The 15,189-nt window shown below is 36.0% G+C and overlaps 1 protein-coding gene across 1 annotated transcript in view; it reads right to left on the bottom strand.

The window, feature by feature from the left end:
• syt14a (synaptotagmin XIVa) overlaps nt 1-12,889 on the bottom strand; it is a 28,954-nt gene extending 16,065 nt beyond the window's left edge. Inside the window, exons 1-2 of the mRNA XM_042501266.1 lie at nt 12,775-12,889; nt 8,601-8,828 (exon numbers count right to left, since the gene is read on the bottom strand). Coding sequence (XP_042357200.1) covers nt 8,601-8,828; nt 12,775-12,874 — 328 coding nt within the window. The 5' untranslated portion in view covers nt 12,875-12,889. The remainder of the gene's footprint in view (nt 1-8,600; nt 8,829-12,774) is intronic.
• Between the last annotated feature and the right edge of the window lie 2,300 nt (nt 12,890-15,189).

Consider the following 15,189-nt stretch of genomic DNA (forward strand, 5'->3'; position numbering starts at 1 on the left):
TTGATGGAAGCTGCTGTGTAAAAGCACTACTCTTTTCTCCAGCCCGCTAATTGGGATGGTTACCATTCCTCCTCTCGTCTCACCCACCCTTCCTTCACAGAGTTTCATCCCCTCTGTGCTGCCAGTCGCCTTGTTTTGCCTTCTTGTACCTCTGTGAGTAGGGAAACACTTTCTGATTTGTGAATCTTGACTGTGAAACTCAGGTATAAATATCTTAGGTGACAAGTGATTTACATGGCTACAAGGGGGGGGGTTGGGGGGGGGGGCAGCTGCCCCCTCGCTGACTGACACCTTCCAGTTTTACCTCCAAACACTTCAAAGGAAAGGCCAGTTTCAGGTTATGTCTAAGCTACTGTCTAATGAATGTAACAAAATTGCCCTGATTTAAACACATCAATGTATGACTGAGGTAAATTCCAACAAGTAATAAGGTATAATACACACACTGTGAAATCTGACAAATTGATTTTATTTAAAAACATCTAAGAAACCAACTGCCTGGAAGAATGTAAGTAAATATAACTACTAATCTTAATTTAATTTAGTCTTGTTGAATTTACTAAATGTTGTGAAATTATATATTATATAATATCTCAAACTAGTCAATCAAATTTTTATTTTCCTGAACAGGTTAAAACAGAACTCGCAGATCTCCCAACTTCATCACTGGCCAAATCTCGACTAATTAGTTTACTAATACTTAGAAAAATAAGGTAATTACAGTTTTGGTTTTTAAGTTGCAACAACTTCACAAGCTTCAGTAAATACAGCGGAATTTTGGGAAAACTTTTTTCACTAGGGAAGACCTAATTGTTATAATTACATATTTAAAATTATGTGACAGAATTAATTATGAGAAATAAGAACAATTTTCTGGTAAATTTCTTGTAATTTTTACCAACAAATTGCTGAGTTAATTTCTTCTTTTACTGCTCATTGCATAATTCCCACGTTTTTGACAGAAATTAAGCAAATTGGCCAGGTTTCAAAGCATTAAGATTAATTAATGTGGCACCCGGTCGCTCAGTTGGTAGAGCAGGCACCCCATGTACAGAGGCTGCGTCCTCGCCACAGCAGCCACAGGTTGGAGTCCGGCCTTGGCCCTTTACTGCATGTCATCCATTCTCTCCCCCCGTTTCTACATCTCTCCTATCTAATAAAGGCAATATAAAGATATCAAAAAATATAAAATTTAAAAAAAAAGATATAAAAATATCTTTAAAAAAAGATTAATAATCATAATAACTAATTTTAAGGCAATCATTTTCCAAGATTATTTCAAGTAACATACGATTTTATAGTGTATTATAGTAATTTGATATGGATCTGTACATGGCAACGAAGTAATACATGCTGTGGAAATGAATTTAAAAGGTGGTACGAGATATGTTTCTCTGTGTGTGCCTTTGAGTAGTGGGAAAACACACTTGTTTGAAAATAATGGGAGCTTTGTGGCTCCCTTTATATCCATGGGCTTTATTTCTTAAAGAAATATCCGACATTGAGGAATGTGCTCGTTATTTTAAGAGTGAAATGAGAAGGGTATTGCATGGAGCTGGAGTCAAGATGTAATTAGCTTAGCTTAGCATGGAGACCGGTGGCAAGAATAGGGGACATGCTGGAGTGACTGATGTGTTGAACCTTAACTAGCACCGCTAAATCTGGCAGTTGTATACCTATGACACTGTAATGAAGACTTTCATCAGTAAAGACATCGGCAAAGGCAGTGAAGACTTCCTTTCAGTTTTCTACTGCCCACAGTGAGAAATTAAGCTAAATCATGGCGCAACCGCAAAAGTCACTCAAGTGTCCCATAATGTTCCGACAATAAGCCAAGGTGTTTTAAAATATGGGCCAAGAGAAATAAAGTTAAAACTGATACCTGTTTACCTGTTTTCTGATTTGGAAACACACATCTCAAACACATCTCACTGACCGATAATCTCCTAATTACGCAAAGCAAAGCTGACACTAACTTGGTAAGAGAGAAATTGGAGTCCTGGAATTCAGATAGATGGTGACAAGTGGTGGTCGTAGTCTTTGACAGTTGTGAAAACTCCTTGTGAAAATAATTTTTATCCTCTATTGTCGACATTTTTCACACCTGCTGGCAAGTAGACGCTTGGCTACATCTGTTTTCAGAACGCACAGCATGGAAAGCCCCCTGGCTAGCTGGAGCCAGCAGCAGTTTGTCTGATCAGGCAGCACAGAACTGGAACCTTAAAATGCACTCTTTTTATGTAGCTAATTTTAGAAAGAAAAGTCGTCACTAATTACTCTTTGGGAGCATTAATGTGCTGTATCCTTAAAATTCAGGATAAGTGTGTTTCCTCTCCTGAAAATGACCCCATATTCAGCAAGTATTCTACCTTATCTCTGTGAACTGGCATTAACAATTCATGAGGAATATTCAACTTTTAAGGACATAACCTTTTTCACTTTCTTGTGAGAAATACATGGGAAGATAGATACCACTCTCATGTCTGTCCATTATACATGAAGCTACAGCCGGGAGACTGTTAGCTTAGCTTAGCAGCAAGAGTGGAAGCAGGCAGAAGCACCTAAAGTAAAAACATCCACCTACCAGTACCTTGAAAAGTCACTTATTAACATGTTAAAATGTCCTTCTTTAATGACAGGTTATGATTATATGCTGTTATATTATATGATATATGTTAGTGAGTACCAAGTATTAGATCATTTTCTCCATGACTAAAAGTATTGAGATTTACAGTATTTCTGGACCAGTTGTCAGCTGGTGAGCTCAAAATCAGCAAAACTTCCTTACAATTTGTCATCTGCAGTAGTTGTCTGAATCCTTACTTTTAAATCCATAAACTCCACTGAGTTTGATTTGACTGATTTGTCTGACGTTGTGACATGAAACAGCGTTTTCTTGGTCAAAAAAAACAAAAAAACAACTGGATTAGCTAAACAGTGCCCCGGGGGAGTCTAACACTGTTGTCAAGCAGTATGCCGCAACCGATGCGGAGTAATTACAACATTGGCGAACACTATAGACAACTCAGCTGGCAGCTGACATCAATATGATGTCAGAAAGTCGGACACTTAAGTTGGACTTAAGTTAAATTTTGGTTGGAACAGAAATCCAGTTGGCGATATTTAAAATGTCTAACCATGTTAGAATTTCACGTTGCATAAACATTGACATCATAACATTTTGCAGATGTTGGGTTTTGTTCTCCATTCCTCAAGACTAAATGTTGTTATTTGAGGTCAAGGTTGATGCTGTCATGAGACTTTTGGAAGACGCTGAATTTTGGCTACTTTACACATCTTAAAAGCAATATAATTTCAATGTAATTTAAATTTAAATTTTAAGTCAAGTCAATTTCATTAATTTCATATAAAGCCTATTATCAAAACTAACAATTTTCCTCAGAGGGCTTTAAAGCATATGACATCCGCCTGTCCTTAGACCCTTTCGACAACTAAGAGAGACTCAAAAAACCCTATAATGGGGAAAAAACTGGAAGAAACCTCAGGATTGAGGAGTGTGAACGGATGTGAAATATATGTCGTAAAGAAAGGTAAAACTACAGTAGATTTGTGTAATCTATAAAAGCAAAAAAAAAGTGTTTCTATCGCAGTTTGTGTGAATTATGGCTTTTTCGAATCGCCTGAAATACCACCCCATGCAAGCATAGAAACGTTTTTGTGATAAATGGGATTTTATTTGAAAATTGACTTGTCTCCATTAGGTGTAATTTTATATTCACAATTTCATTGTGTGCAATTTGGGGGTTCATGGAAACTCACCTATTGGGGATTTAAAATGATGTTAGATTTAGATTGATACATTGGTCTCTACTACTTGGTTAGGAAAAATCGTCTCCAGTGGACACAATGTCAAACTGAAGATGGAAACAAAGTGTAACCAGTTGACAATTCTATCTGATATCAAGCAACTAAAGTATTATTGGACAAAGCAGAGGATTAGTTTGAATCAATTTGACTGACACTGAAATAATTTATATGTATTGAGCCGTGTTGCCACGCAACAGTGTCCTCATGGAGCAGTCATGGCAGCACGCTAACCTCAAAGAAGACAGCAGAAGTTGGACCAGATAAACCTCTGATCATCTCTCTCTCACTGCTTACTTCCTTTTTTGGGAGTGTGTGCGGTGCCACCGGGGCGCCCACCCTGCCTGATTCTGCAGCCTCTGCACAATCCTCCTCATGTATAATACATATGTCCCGGGGATAAAGCTCTTCGTACTCACAGACAAACACGCAGCAGTGGGAGTCGAGAGAAAATAACACAGGCGCCTCAGAACTTTTACGACAGCTTGTTTGAGATGAAGTGTACTCTCTCAGCTATATCATGGAAACGACATTTCTAATGTTTTCTGTTGAGGAGGGAAAGAGTGGCCTTAACCCTTTGGAACCTGAGCAATTTGGCTGGATTTCTGTTAAAAATTAAAAAAAAGAAAACACTGAAAGAAGGCAATGAGGAACTTAACAAGAAATGACGCAAAATTTAGTAAAAGAAAAATAATGGGAAATAAAAAAATTAAAATTTAAAATAATTATAATAAATTGTTTTTTTTTTCTGATATAGATTTATTGATATTTCCCCCAGTTATTTGATAATATTCTTTTGATTCTCTCTTTCTTTGCTAATTTTCAGGTCATTTTTTATTGTCACCTTTTACATAATTTTTTTGCAATTTGCGGGACCTTTCATGGCAAGTTGCTAATTGCTTTTTTTTTCTCATATTTTTGAAAGAAATGAAACCAATTATCAAGGCTTAAATGCTTGTGAATAATATATATATATATATATATATATATATATATATATATATATATATATATATATATATATATATATATATATATATATATATATATATATATATATATATATATATATATATATATATATATATATATATATATATATATATATATATATATATATATATATATATATATATATATATATGTGTGTATATATATATGTGTGTATATATATATATATGTGTGTGTGTGTGTGTGTGTGTGTATATATATATATATATTATGTATTTATTTATTTAAAATTATGCTACATGAAAAAAATACATCTCTCTCTATATATATTTGTATATAAATACATACATGTTTTTTTTTATATTCAGGTCATTTTTGTTAACTTTTTATTGATTTCCTGCTATTTTCTTAGGCCGTGTGTTGCTAAGTTGCCCATTGCCTTTTCCCGATGTTTTTGGAAAAAATCCAACCATTTCTCTCTGGTTTCAAAGGGTAAACTACATTGCTGATTATGTAAATTAAGAGTCAGTTGTTCTATTACAAAAGCTTAATTGTCTTCAGGAATTTCTGTGTATGCGACCAAAATCACCTGAAAATGTTTTAACGTGTTTTCACTAAACATCGTGTCTGGCTCCATGTCTCAGAGCCCACTCTGACGAGGACAGGGACCTTCTAGTGGTTCTGAGGAGACGTACAGCTCTCACAGCACTTGCATAACGACAACCTTGTTCAGCGTGTTGCTTCTTTACTAATGGAGTCAGAAGCATGTCATGCGCTATTTATCCCTCAGCTACACATTCAAACATTGCTTTAAATAGATTGTGCCAGACACTCTGCCTTGGAACCCACTGTCTTATATAACACAAAGCTGGTTCAGACATGATTCACCAATTGAGGACCCTGGCAAAGATGAGATTGTTTTTGTCTCTGAGAGACGCTGTCAGACATCCACACGGCTGATTTGTGTCTGAGGATGTTGAACACGAGCGTGTCAGATGTGAATCTCTGCATGTGTCCAAACAAAACTGCAATCTTTCAGTCTGTTGCATTTCTGCAGGATATTCAAATCAGTCGCCAGAATAAGTGCTGACATTATACGTTTCAGCAAACCAGGGACTTGTAATGTTGTACAATTTATATGTAGCAAATATGTATGTTGAAACTTCATATTTCTTTATATTTTCATTTTTAATTTTCTGTTATGACAATTGTATTGTTAACCTATGCTTAGCTTTAGGTAAAGCAACCACTTTAGGAAAGCATCATGTTTTGATTTAAAAAAAAAAAAAGGTTTGGTTGCCACAAACAGGGCAAGAAATGTCCCTGTGTCTAGTTAAAAATAATTGGTTTAGTCTCCTAAAATGTAGCTGGAACTGTCCTGGCGTGTCATTAAAAAATATGTGCCTTGGGCACCACAAACCTGGCTATGAATGACGTGATGTGTCATTAAAAAAACACATGGATTTTTCACCAAAAACATGGCTAGAAATGTCTTGAGATGTCATTAAAAAATACACAGTTGTCTTGCCACAAAAACAGCTGGTAATGACAAGATGTGTCATTAAAAAACACAAAGATTTGTCACCACAAACATGACTCAAAATATCCTGACATGTTGAAAAACACCTCTGTCGCCACAAACAACTGGAAGAGTTCAAAAATAGTTTTGTTGCCACAAACACGGCTTCAAAATATCCCGACCTGTCGCTAAAAAATACACTCAAACAAAACTGGACAAGTCCTGACTTGTCATCCAAAAATGCCTGCTTTTAAACAGCTGGAAATATCCCGACCTGTTGTTAAAAATACAGTTTAGTCACCACAATCAAGGTTGGAAATGTCCTGACCTGTCGTTCTTATCACCTCAGACACTGCTGAAAATGTGGTGCCACATCAAAAATAATACCTGGTTTTGTTGCCAAAACACAGCTAGAAATGTCTGCTGCTTGGTATCCACCACTCCTCCACATGATGAGAAACATGTAATCTGAACTATGTCACTTTATAAATGTTGATATGTATGAAACGTACAAATTTAACATACCTATGATTTGCGATCAGCGACTGGAATGAGGATATCACCAACTTTACAATTTTAACCCTTTGACTTCTGAAAAGAAAAAAAAACATGGAAAGAAGGGAATGTGCAACGAAAAAGAAAATGACCCAAAATTAACAAGAAATACGTTTTTTTTTTTAAAGAAAAGAAGAAGAAGAAGGGGGACAAGTAGCAAATACAAAAAATACAAATTAAATAAATAAAAAACAAAAAAAGAAAAAGAAAGTTAAAAATAAAATATTTAAATAAGTCTGTAACATAAATATAGATTTTGTATATCTTTTTCTTTTTTACTTAGACTTTTTAAGAATAATTTTATAAATAATCTACTTATTTTGTATAATATGTGGAATGCCATCACTGCCTTGTTTTGCAATATTTTTGGAGGTATTGCACTCATTTGCTCAGTGTTCAAAGGTTGAAATACCCGTGAAAGGCGTCTGAAAGCAAAAAAATTGCAGTGATGTTACTCCAGGTTTCGAAAGGTTAAATAAACAGGTGTATCTTAAATAAAAATCGACATCATCCCTGCTTATTTCCTTCCTTCAAAGGAACAGCTCTACATCTTGGGACACACTTTGCAATCGTGCTCTTGATGAAAACTAGGTGATATGTGTGGTATGTGTGATAAATACCTTAGAAAGGTGCAGCTAGCAGCTAGCTATCTTAGCTTAGCATTAAGACTGGAAACAGCTCACCTGTACCTCTATTGCTTTTGACTCAAGGGCTGCTAGTAGTCTGATTTTGCTACATTTGGACAGTCATGAATAATCCCCAAAATTTAAACTATCCCATGAAATACTAGATCTGGAATTATGTTTTTTTTTCATTAGGGAAACATTAAGGAAAACTTTTTTTTTTGACTTTGAGAATAAAGTCGGAATATGATGAAAAAAAAGTCAGAATACTCAGAGGATAAAGTCGAAGTTTTCCAAGAAAAATAGTCAGTAATTTTACGAGAACAGGGACGAGCTTTTTCTCGTAAAACTATGACTTTATTCCCGTAAAACTATGAGTTCATTCTCCAAATTAAATTATTAATTAAATAACTGTCGTACTTCTTATATGTTGTAGTGCCATCCCAACCGAATACATGAATTCAGCATATCAGTAATAACTGCAGTACATCACATGAAGTCAAATATGTTACACTCTAAATGATTGATTCATGTTCAGGGTGCAAATGAAGTGCGTTTGTCAAATAAAAGACGGATCCAAATAGGTCAGTGCCGGTGTTCTCCTGTGACTTGGTCTGCCTTGAAATAAAAGAGAAACCTGCCTTCCATCCAGCGCAGTAAACGCCATGTGATGGTGAGTCGGGCAGATGGGAAAAAGAGATGCATCAAAAAGAAAAAAAAATAAAAGAAAGTGTGAGGCTGCGGCTGAACAGATTATGCAGACAGTTGACTGTTTCACAACCCTCCCACGGAGAGTGTGCTGAACGGGAGCTTCGCTTTGATCACCTCTCTGGATTAACTGACAGTGTGTATCAGTGTGTGTGTGCTGCATGTGTGTGTGTGTTGCAGGGGAGTCTGTGCGTTTGGCTCAAGCTAACTGCAGTGACAAGGGGGGAAAATATCTGTGTTAATCTATTAAACAAGTGAAACTCCTCGTTGTGGAGGAATCCTTTGTGTATGTTTTTGGAAAAATAAACAAAGAATCAGAGTGATTATGAATGCAATGACCTCAAACCTGCAGCGTCTCTGTGTGAATATCAGCAGGAGGGAATATTAGTTTTTCTGTTGGGTTCACAGACAGAACATACCGTCGTCAGCCGAGGCTTCGCTGCTGTAGCCATCATAATCGTTTGTCAGAGGGCTGTACTTCTGCCGGCTCTCCCAGCTGAACCCTCCTGCATGTTTGATGTTGGCGGCCGCCTTGGCTCCTCCCCGGAGGCCTTGTGAGCGGTTGACCGCTTCCTGATACTGACCCATCAGTTCATCCTCGCTGTCCGATGACGAGCCCTGCAGGTCGGCGTCAGAGTACGCCTTGTCTGTTTGGGGTAAAGAAGACACAGTGTGGTTACTGTGGATGAGACTGAGAGGCAGAAGATGAGGTGAAGTGGCAGCCTCTGCTGGCCCCTGTCCTGTACTTCACACCAAATCTCATCAACTGCTGTGTGAAAGAGAATAGAAAAATGATTTCAAGAACTATTCCAGATTTTTTTTTCACTTTCAGATCATATTTTTTCATTTTTAGAGTTCTGGCCCCAGTCTGGGGTGGGGGGCGTGGCATCAACTGAGAGGGGCGTGGGATTGTGAGTGAAAGCATAATAAAGAAGGCTCAGGGCCCTCCCCAATTATGTTGCCTTCAGGAAATGTGGGCACTTTAAGAGATATTACTCAACAATTTCTATACGCTGTTCCCACCTTATTAGCAGTGAATTAAGGATGTTACATTTAAGAAGCTGTTTCAGACCATATATACAAACATATGTATAAATATATAAAATTATCTGAAAAATAGGGGAATTTTCCAGAAAACTATAATTCTAATTATAACAATTCTATATTTACTTCTATATTTTTTTATATTTACAATTCACAGGGCATATTATATATACACACACACATACATACATATAATATGTCCTGTGACATAAATTTAATTGTCATAATTAGAATTATATTGGAAATATTAGAATTATAGTTTTCTGGAAAATTTCCCTATTTTTTGGATAATTATAATCTTAGAATCCTGCCTTCTTTTTCTTGACACCTTTTTCTAATTTTTTGCTTATTTTTGGGTCATTTCTCATTCAGTTACTTGTTGCCTTCTTCCATGTTTTTGTGAGAAATTAAGCCAATTTGCTCACCTTTCAAAGGGTTAAAGTGTAAATTTGGAGTCACAGATATTTTCACATATCAACCACGAAAAATAAACATTAAAAGCAGAGTCACAGGTAATAAGTCACCATAGAGGAGGAGCAGACTGACTACAGGTTTGAGGTCATTTCTTTTCACTTTCAGACCATATTGTTAGATGACAAGTTGTTAGGTAACTATAACAACGTACAACAGAAAATTGATATATTTGTGAAACCTTAATATATTCAGAGTCTCTGTGGTGATTTTTGAGGCTATAGTTATATAAAGTTGTGGCCGTGATTTGGACTGCTACTGAGACAGATTTTTTTAATGTATGGCCAACTCACTCACTCTGGGAATCATTTGGGGGAAAAAAGTATGAAAAAATCTGAAAAACAGGGGATAAGCTGTTACTTTAATAACAATCTAATTATAATTAAAATAAAAAATCCAAAACACCATTAACGTGTCAATAAGAAAGTCACATCATCATCCTTGTTCTCACATTGAGCAGCCACTAAAACACCAGCTGTAGCTTCAGATTTGTTCCAGCAGGGTGCAGCAGAGCTTTAAAAACTGACTCCAGCCACAGCTCCGCTGCAACACCTTCCTAAAATTTCTCCAAACTGTATTTGCAAAGTGAGTTTAGATACAGGGCATAAAGAAGGAAAGATTGAGTATCTCTTAAAAGTGTGAAAAATTAATAGATTTGTTTCAATTTTTACATACATTTTACAATACCAATATAATTTAACGAAATCTATTAAAATCTATTTTAAAAAAACAACAAAAAAAAAACACTTAACATCTTCTTACATAATTCCTTATATTATTTTCATCGTCTTTCATTGCATTTATTCTCATATTTTCCAAAACTTTACTCATTTAGTTCTTTAACTGTCTGTTTTATCACTTTTATTCCTTTTATTTGCTTTTTTTCTTGTTGACCTTTTGTATACGCATGTTGTTTCTGGCTTTTTGTTTGACTTTTCGAGACTGCTCTGTTTGGCATGTTTGTTGGAGTGTATGTTATTATTTAATTAATACCTGAGTTCCTGACTTTGCTTTGTCTGTTAAAGCATTTTGTGAACATCTGTTTTTTAAAAAGTGCTATATGAATGAAGATATTATTATCATTATTATTATTATTATTATTATCCCACATTGTTGTTGAAACATCAAAAAGATCCCCAGGAACAGACACGTGATCACCTCTGCTCTTCACACCGCCTCCCTTTGTTTTGAACTGAATGTTTACCAGGTGGCTCCTCAGGGCGGAGGCAGCTCCCTGTGCGGGCTCCCTGGGGCCACCAACCTTTAACACTTGTGAAGCCCTGTGGACGCATGACGGGTACACAGGCCTACATGTGTCAGCCACAGTAATCCCTCATGTGCTGAGAAAGGCCAGAGCTGGTGGAAGTGTCCCCTTGAGGTCAGGCTCCAGCTCCAGCTGCAGCCGCCTGCACGGCTCCATCACTTTATGGAGCAGCTGGACGCAGGGGAGTAATTACAGTGGGGACACAGGGGACATGTCCCCGCAACCTTTTTTATTAGTAGTAGCAGTGTCTCTACAGCAGAGATTGTCTTGTCTGGTTTAAATATTGTAAGAAGAGAGACATGAAATCTTGAATCTCTTTTTTTTCTTGTGAATTTTTGCATTTTTTTCTTTACATATTAACATGAAACATTTCATTTTATTCCTTACCTTACACATTTTGCTTCACTGCACCACGTTTACTGTCTGTTTGGGTTTTTCTTTTTTAGTTTTTTAATTAATATGATAGCCTGAACTGTGCCAATATACCATCATATATGACCTGATCAGATAATACGATTTCTTTTAAAAACATGGGGAGAAGGCAACAAGTAATGCACGGACCTTAAAATTGCAAGAAGTTAGTGAAAAGAAAAGAAAAAAAGTTACAAGAATATCACATGAAAATGAGCAAAAAAAGTAAAAAACAAAAACAAACAAGAACATGACCCAAAAAAAGTACAGAACATTTAAAAAATATATTTGTTTTTTAAATGTATAATTATTATGTTTACAAGTATAGTTTTCTGGAAATTTCCTTTTAAAACTGATTTTCAACTAACTGTCTCCTTCATCTTTTACTAATTTCTTGCAATTTGTGGAACATTTCTTGCCAAATTGGTTATTGCATTTTTTTCCCCTACATTTTTAAAAGGCATCAAACTAATTTGCTTAATTTCAAAGGGTAAAGTAAAAGTGAATTTCTTTTAAAAAGGTATTCTATCTCTGGCAACCTCTAGGCTCTAGTTTTGTAGTAAATACTTATTTTCATTTTCATATTGTTTTGAGATGTAAGACATATCAGGCCACTATGAGTGCAAATTTGAACTAAAGCAAACCAACAAGGAGAAAACCTGTATTTATGATTATCATATTTACATGTTTAAAATTATGCTACACAATTCTTATCATTTTTGTGCTTTTGTCTAATTTATGTCTTCTTTTTGTTTGTTTTTTTTCCCTTCTTTTGTGCTCATTGCCTTGTTTCCATGTTTTTGAGAAAAATCAAGCCAATTTGCTTAGGTTGCCTTTCTATTTATTTGGTATGTTACATAAAATGTAATATTTTTGTTGCATATCAGTGTATCTATTTTTGGTTATTTGCTGTCAGATGAAAGGGGGAAAATATTTGAACTTACATAATCTCAAATATAATATGTCCAAAAAGCCTGTTTTTTATTTTCTTTGCAGATTGCTGGTCGCCTAAAGTAACCCAAAACAGAGTCAAATGATGTAGGCCTAAAGCCCAAATGGCACACTTGTGTTTTGTAGCATCAGTTAAACCATGCAGTCCAACTTTTATAAGCAGTACAAACAGAAGTAACAGAAGTTGAGAGAACCAATACTAAACCAATTCAGCATTATAAACACAGAACACACAGTTCTATTGGACTATTGAACTACTATTTGAGTCCCAAATGGTTGTCAGTGCACTTAGACATTTTAAAATACTTTTTCTATAACTGTCAAAATGTGTTCATTATGTCATCTATGTGTTTCTAAAGTTTTAACATGAAAGATTTTAAAAAGTCAAACAAAGTGGGCACAAAGTGTGGTCAGTTTTGCTCTGGCTGTCCTGTAAAGTTGGTCACACTCACCTTGCAGCTCGTTTTTTTTCCTGAAGTCATCAAGGCACTGAAGGCTCCCTGGGTTCTCGAGTGCCAGCTTGTTGTTGAGGTACCAGAACAGGAGGGTCATGAGGATGATGAAGAGCCCGATGGCGGTCAGAAAGCCCAGCACCTCTGGAGAGACTGAGACACACAGAGACGAGTTCAAGCTGCTACTGAGAATATTGGCACTCAATAGAAAAATGAAACAACACAAAAAAAATGTCAGAATTGTGGGAGACAAATGAAACCATGGATAAGTGTATTTCTCAAAATGTTGTAACAATCTTTTATTTTTGTAGGACAAAGGTTTGCTAACATAAAACTCATTGAGACCTGAGCAAATTGGCTTGATTAAAAAAAAATTTAAAAAAATAATACGACTAAAGAAATGGTCAAAAAATTAACAAGATATGAGTAAGAAGCGAGAAATGACTTTAGTAACTGATAAATTACCTGAAAATAAGACAAGAGAGAGCACATTTTAAAAAAATAATTGAATACATACATAAAAAGAAATATTTAAATTTAATTTAAAAAGTATAAAAAGAAGAGAATAAATTAAGAATGAACTTTCAAAAAGAAAAGTTAAAACAAATATCAAAAAATAAACAGGAAAATCACTTGAAAGAAAAACTTAAATGAAATTGTAGGGTTAAAGGGTTAAAGTAACCCCTTGAAGCTAGAGAAAAACAGTATTTATAAGTAAAATATTATCAGAATTAAAAAGAATTATTGGGATTTTTTAACACTTTTTCAGGTTGTTATTGTTTTTTTTAACTTTCTTTGTTTCCTTTTTGTTTTCTTTTTCTTCTTCTTTTTTTAAACTAATTTTGAGGTAATTTTTGTATTTTTTTTGTATCTAATTTCTGGGAAATTTTCTTCATAAGTTGTACTTTGCCTTTTTCCCATGTCTTTATGAAAGATATTAAGACAATTTGCCAAGGTTTCAAAGGATTAAAAAACACTTATCCCATTTTCTATAAACACCAGGTCGAGACAGATGAGAGAGAAAGAGTGGGTAGATTTAAAGAGGCCAAGAGAGGAAAAAAACAAGTGGAGGAGAGCAATGAGAGAGAGAGAGCTAGAGAGAGACAGAGAAGTTGTGTCACTGTGGAGACACAACCAGTTTGTTGCCATAGCAACAGGTTCAGGTGCAGCGTCACTCCAGACTCCAGACACACAGGCAAGCCATAACTCATTAAACACAGCAGCGACTGCCACACATGAGTAGACACAGGTGGGTTTAAACCAAAAATCATCAGATTCGCAGACAGGAAGTATAAATCCAGCTGATGAAGATAACTGGAGAGAGTTATTGACAAAAGAAAGTCATCTGTGTGACCTTCCACGTCATGTTTGACCTTTAACACATTCATAGAGGTGCTACTAGCTATATGTCATCATCAGGTGTGATCACAGGGGACGATTCCTGTCTTCGATCTGTCTTTGGTCTTTTTTTCTGGTCAACCTTGTGACACCAAAATGAGCTTAACGTCTTTATCCTAAACTGCCGCACACTATTTAACCTCCCCCTTTCACACTTCAAATGCTAAACCACAATAATTGAGTTTTCAGTTCACAGACCTCTGCAAAAGTTCAGCAGCAATCAACCTTTAATTCTGGTGATTGACTGTCACCTTCTGCAGGGGGGTTCAGGAAATTAATTTGACATTTTACACGGGCAAAAGTATGTGCTGTGATCAGGGAACTAGAGGATGAATGAGAGGGTCACCGAGAAGAAAAAAACACTCCATAGAGCCAATGTGAGACTCTATTTTCCCAGTATAATGAGAATGGGCTGCAGCGAATAATGCTAAGAGGAAACACGGAGAACAACATGTTAGCCAGCGGTGCAAAACGCTGTGTGTCTGAGTGTGAAAGGAGCGTAGCATCAGTGCTAACAGCTGTCATGTAAGAGCCGCGATACACACGCTGGATCTTGTCTCATGCTGTCAGTGGAATTTGACGGATAATTTTAATAGCTTAATAGATGAGGCACTGTCCATAATTCAGGCAGGGAAGTGGACCCATGCAGATCAGACACTGCTAAGGACTATGAGGCAATTACCAGTCTGTTGTTTTAGAAAATGCATCGTCATTAAATCCGTTTCTGTTGAGTTGTGACTCATTGCAGACTCTTCCAGAGTGAGTCTGTCAAAAAAATAAAATGCAATGGAAAATAGAAAATCTAAAGCATGTGGTTAGGTTAAAAAAATCATGATTTGGCTCAACATTCATACTGGAAGCCGTCAAAGTCATCAAATACCACCACTCTGATGGTGCATTTGTCAACTGATCCCAACACCAAAAGCCACCTTTCGCGTCCACATGATACGCCCTTGGACGGCATCTGCTGAGATCGCAGCCGGACAGAACCGGTCATGGTGTTATGATACAGCACTG

This window comes from Plectropomus leopardus, chromosome 14 (assembly GCF_008729295.1).
Source record: "Plectropomus leopardus isolate mb chromosome 14, YSFRI_Pleo_2.0, whole genome shotgun sequence".
In the NCBI taxonomy this organism is placed as follows: Eukaryota; Metazoa; Chordata; class Actinopteri; order Perciformes; family Serranidae; genus Plectropomus; species Plectropomus leopardus.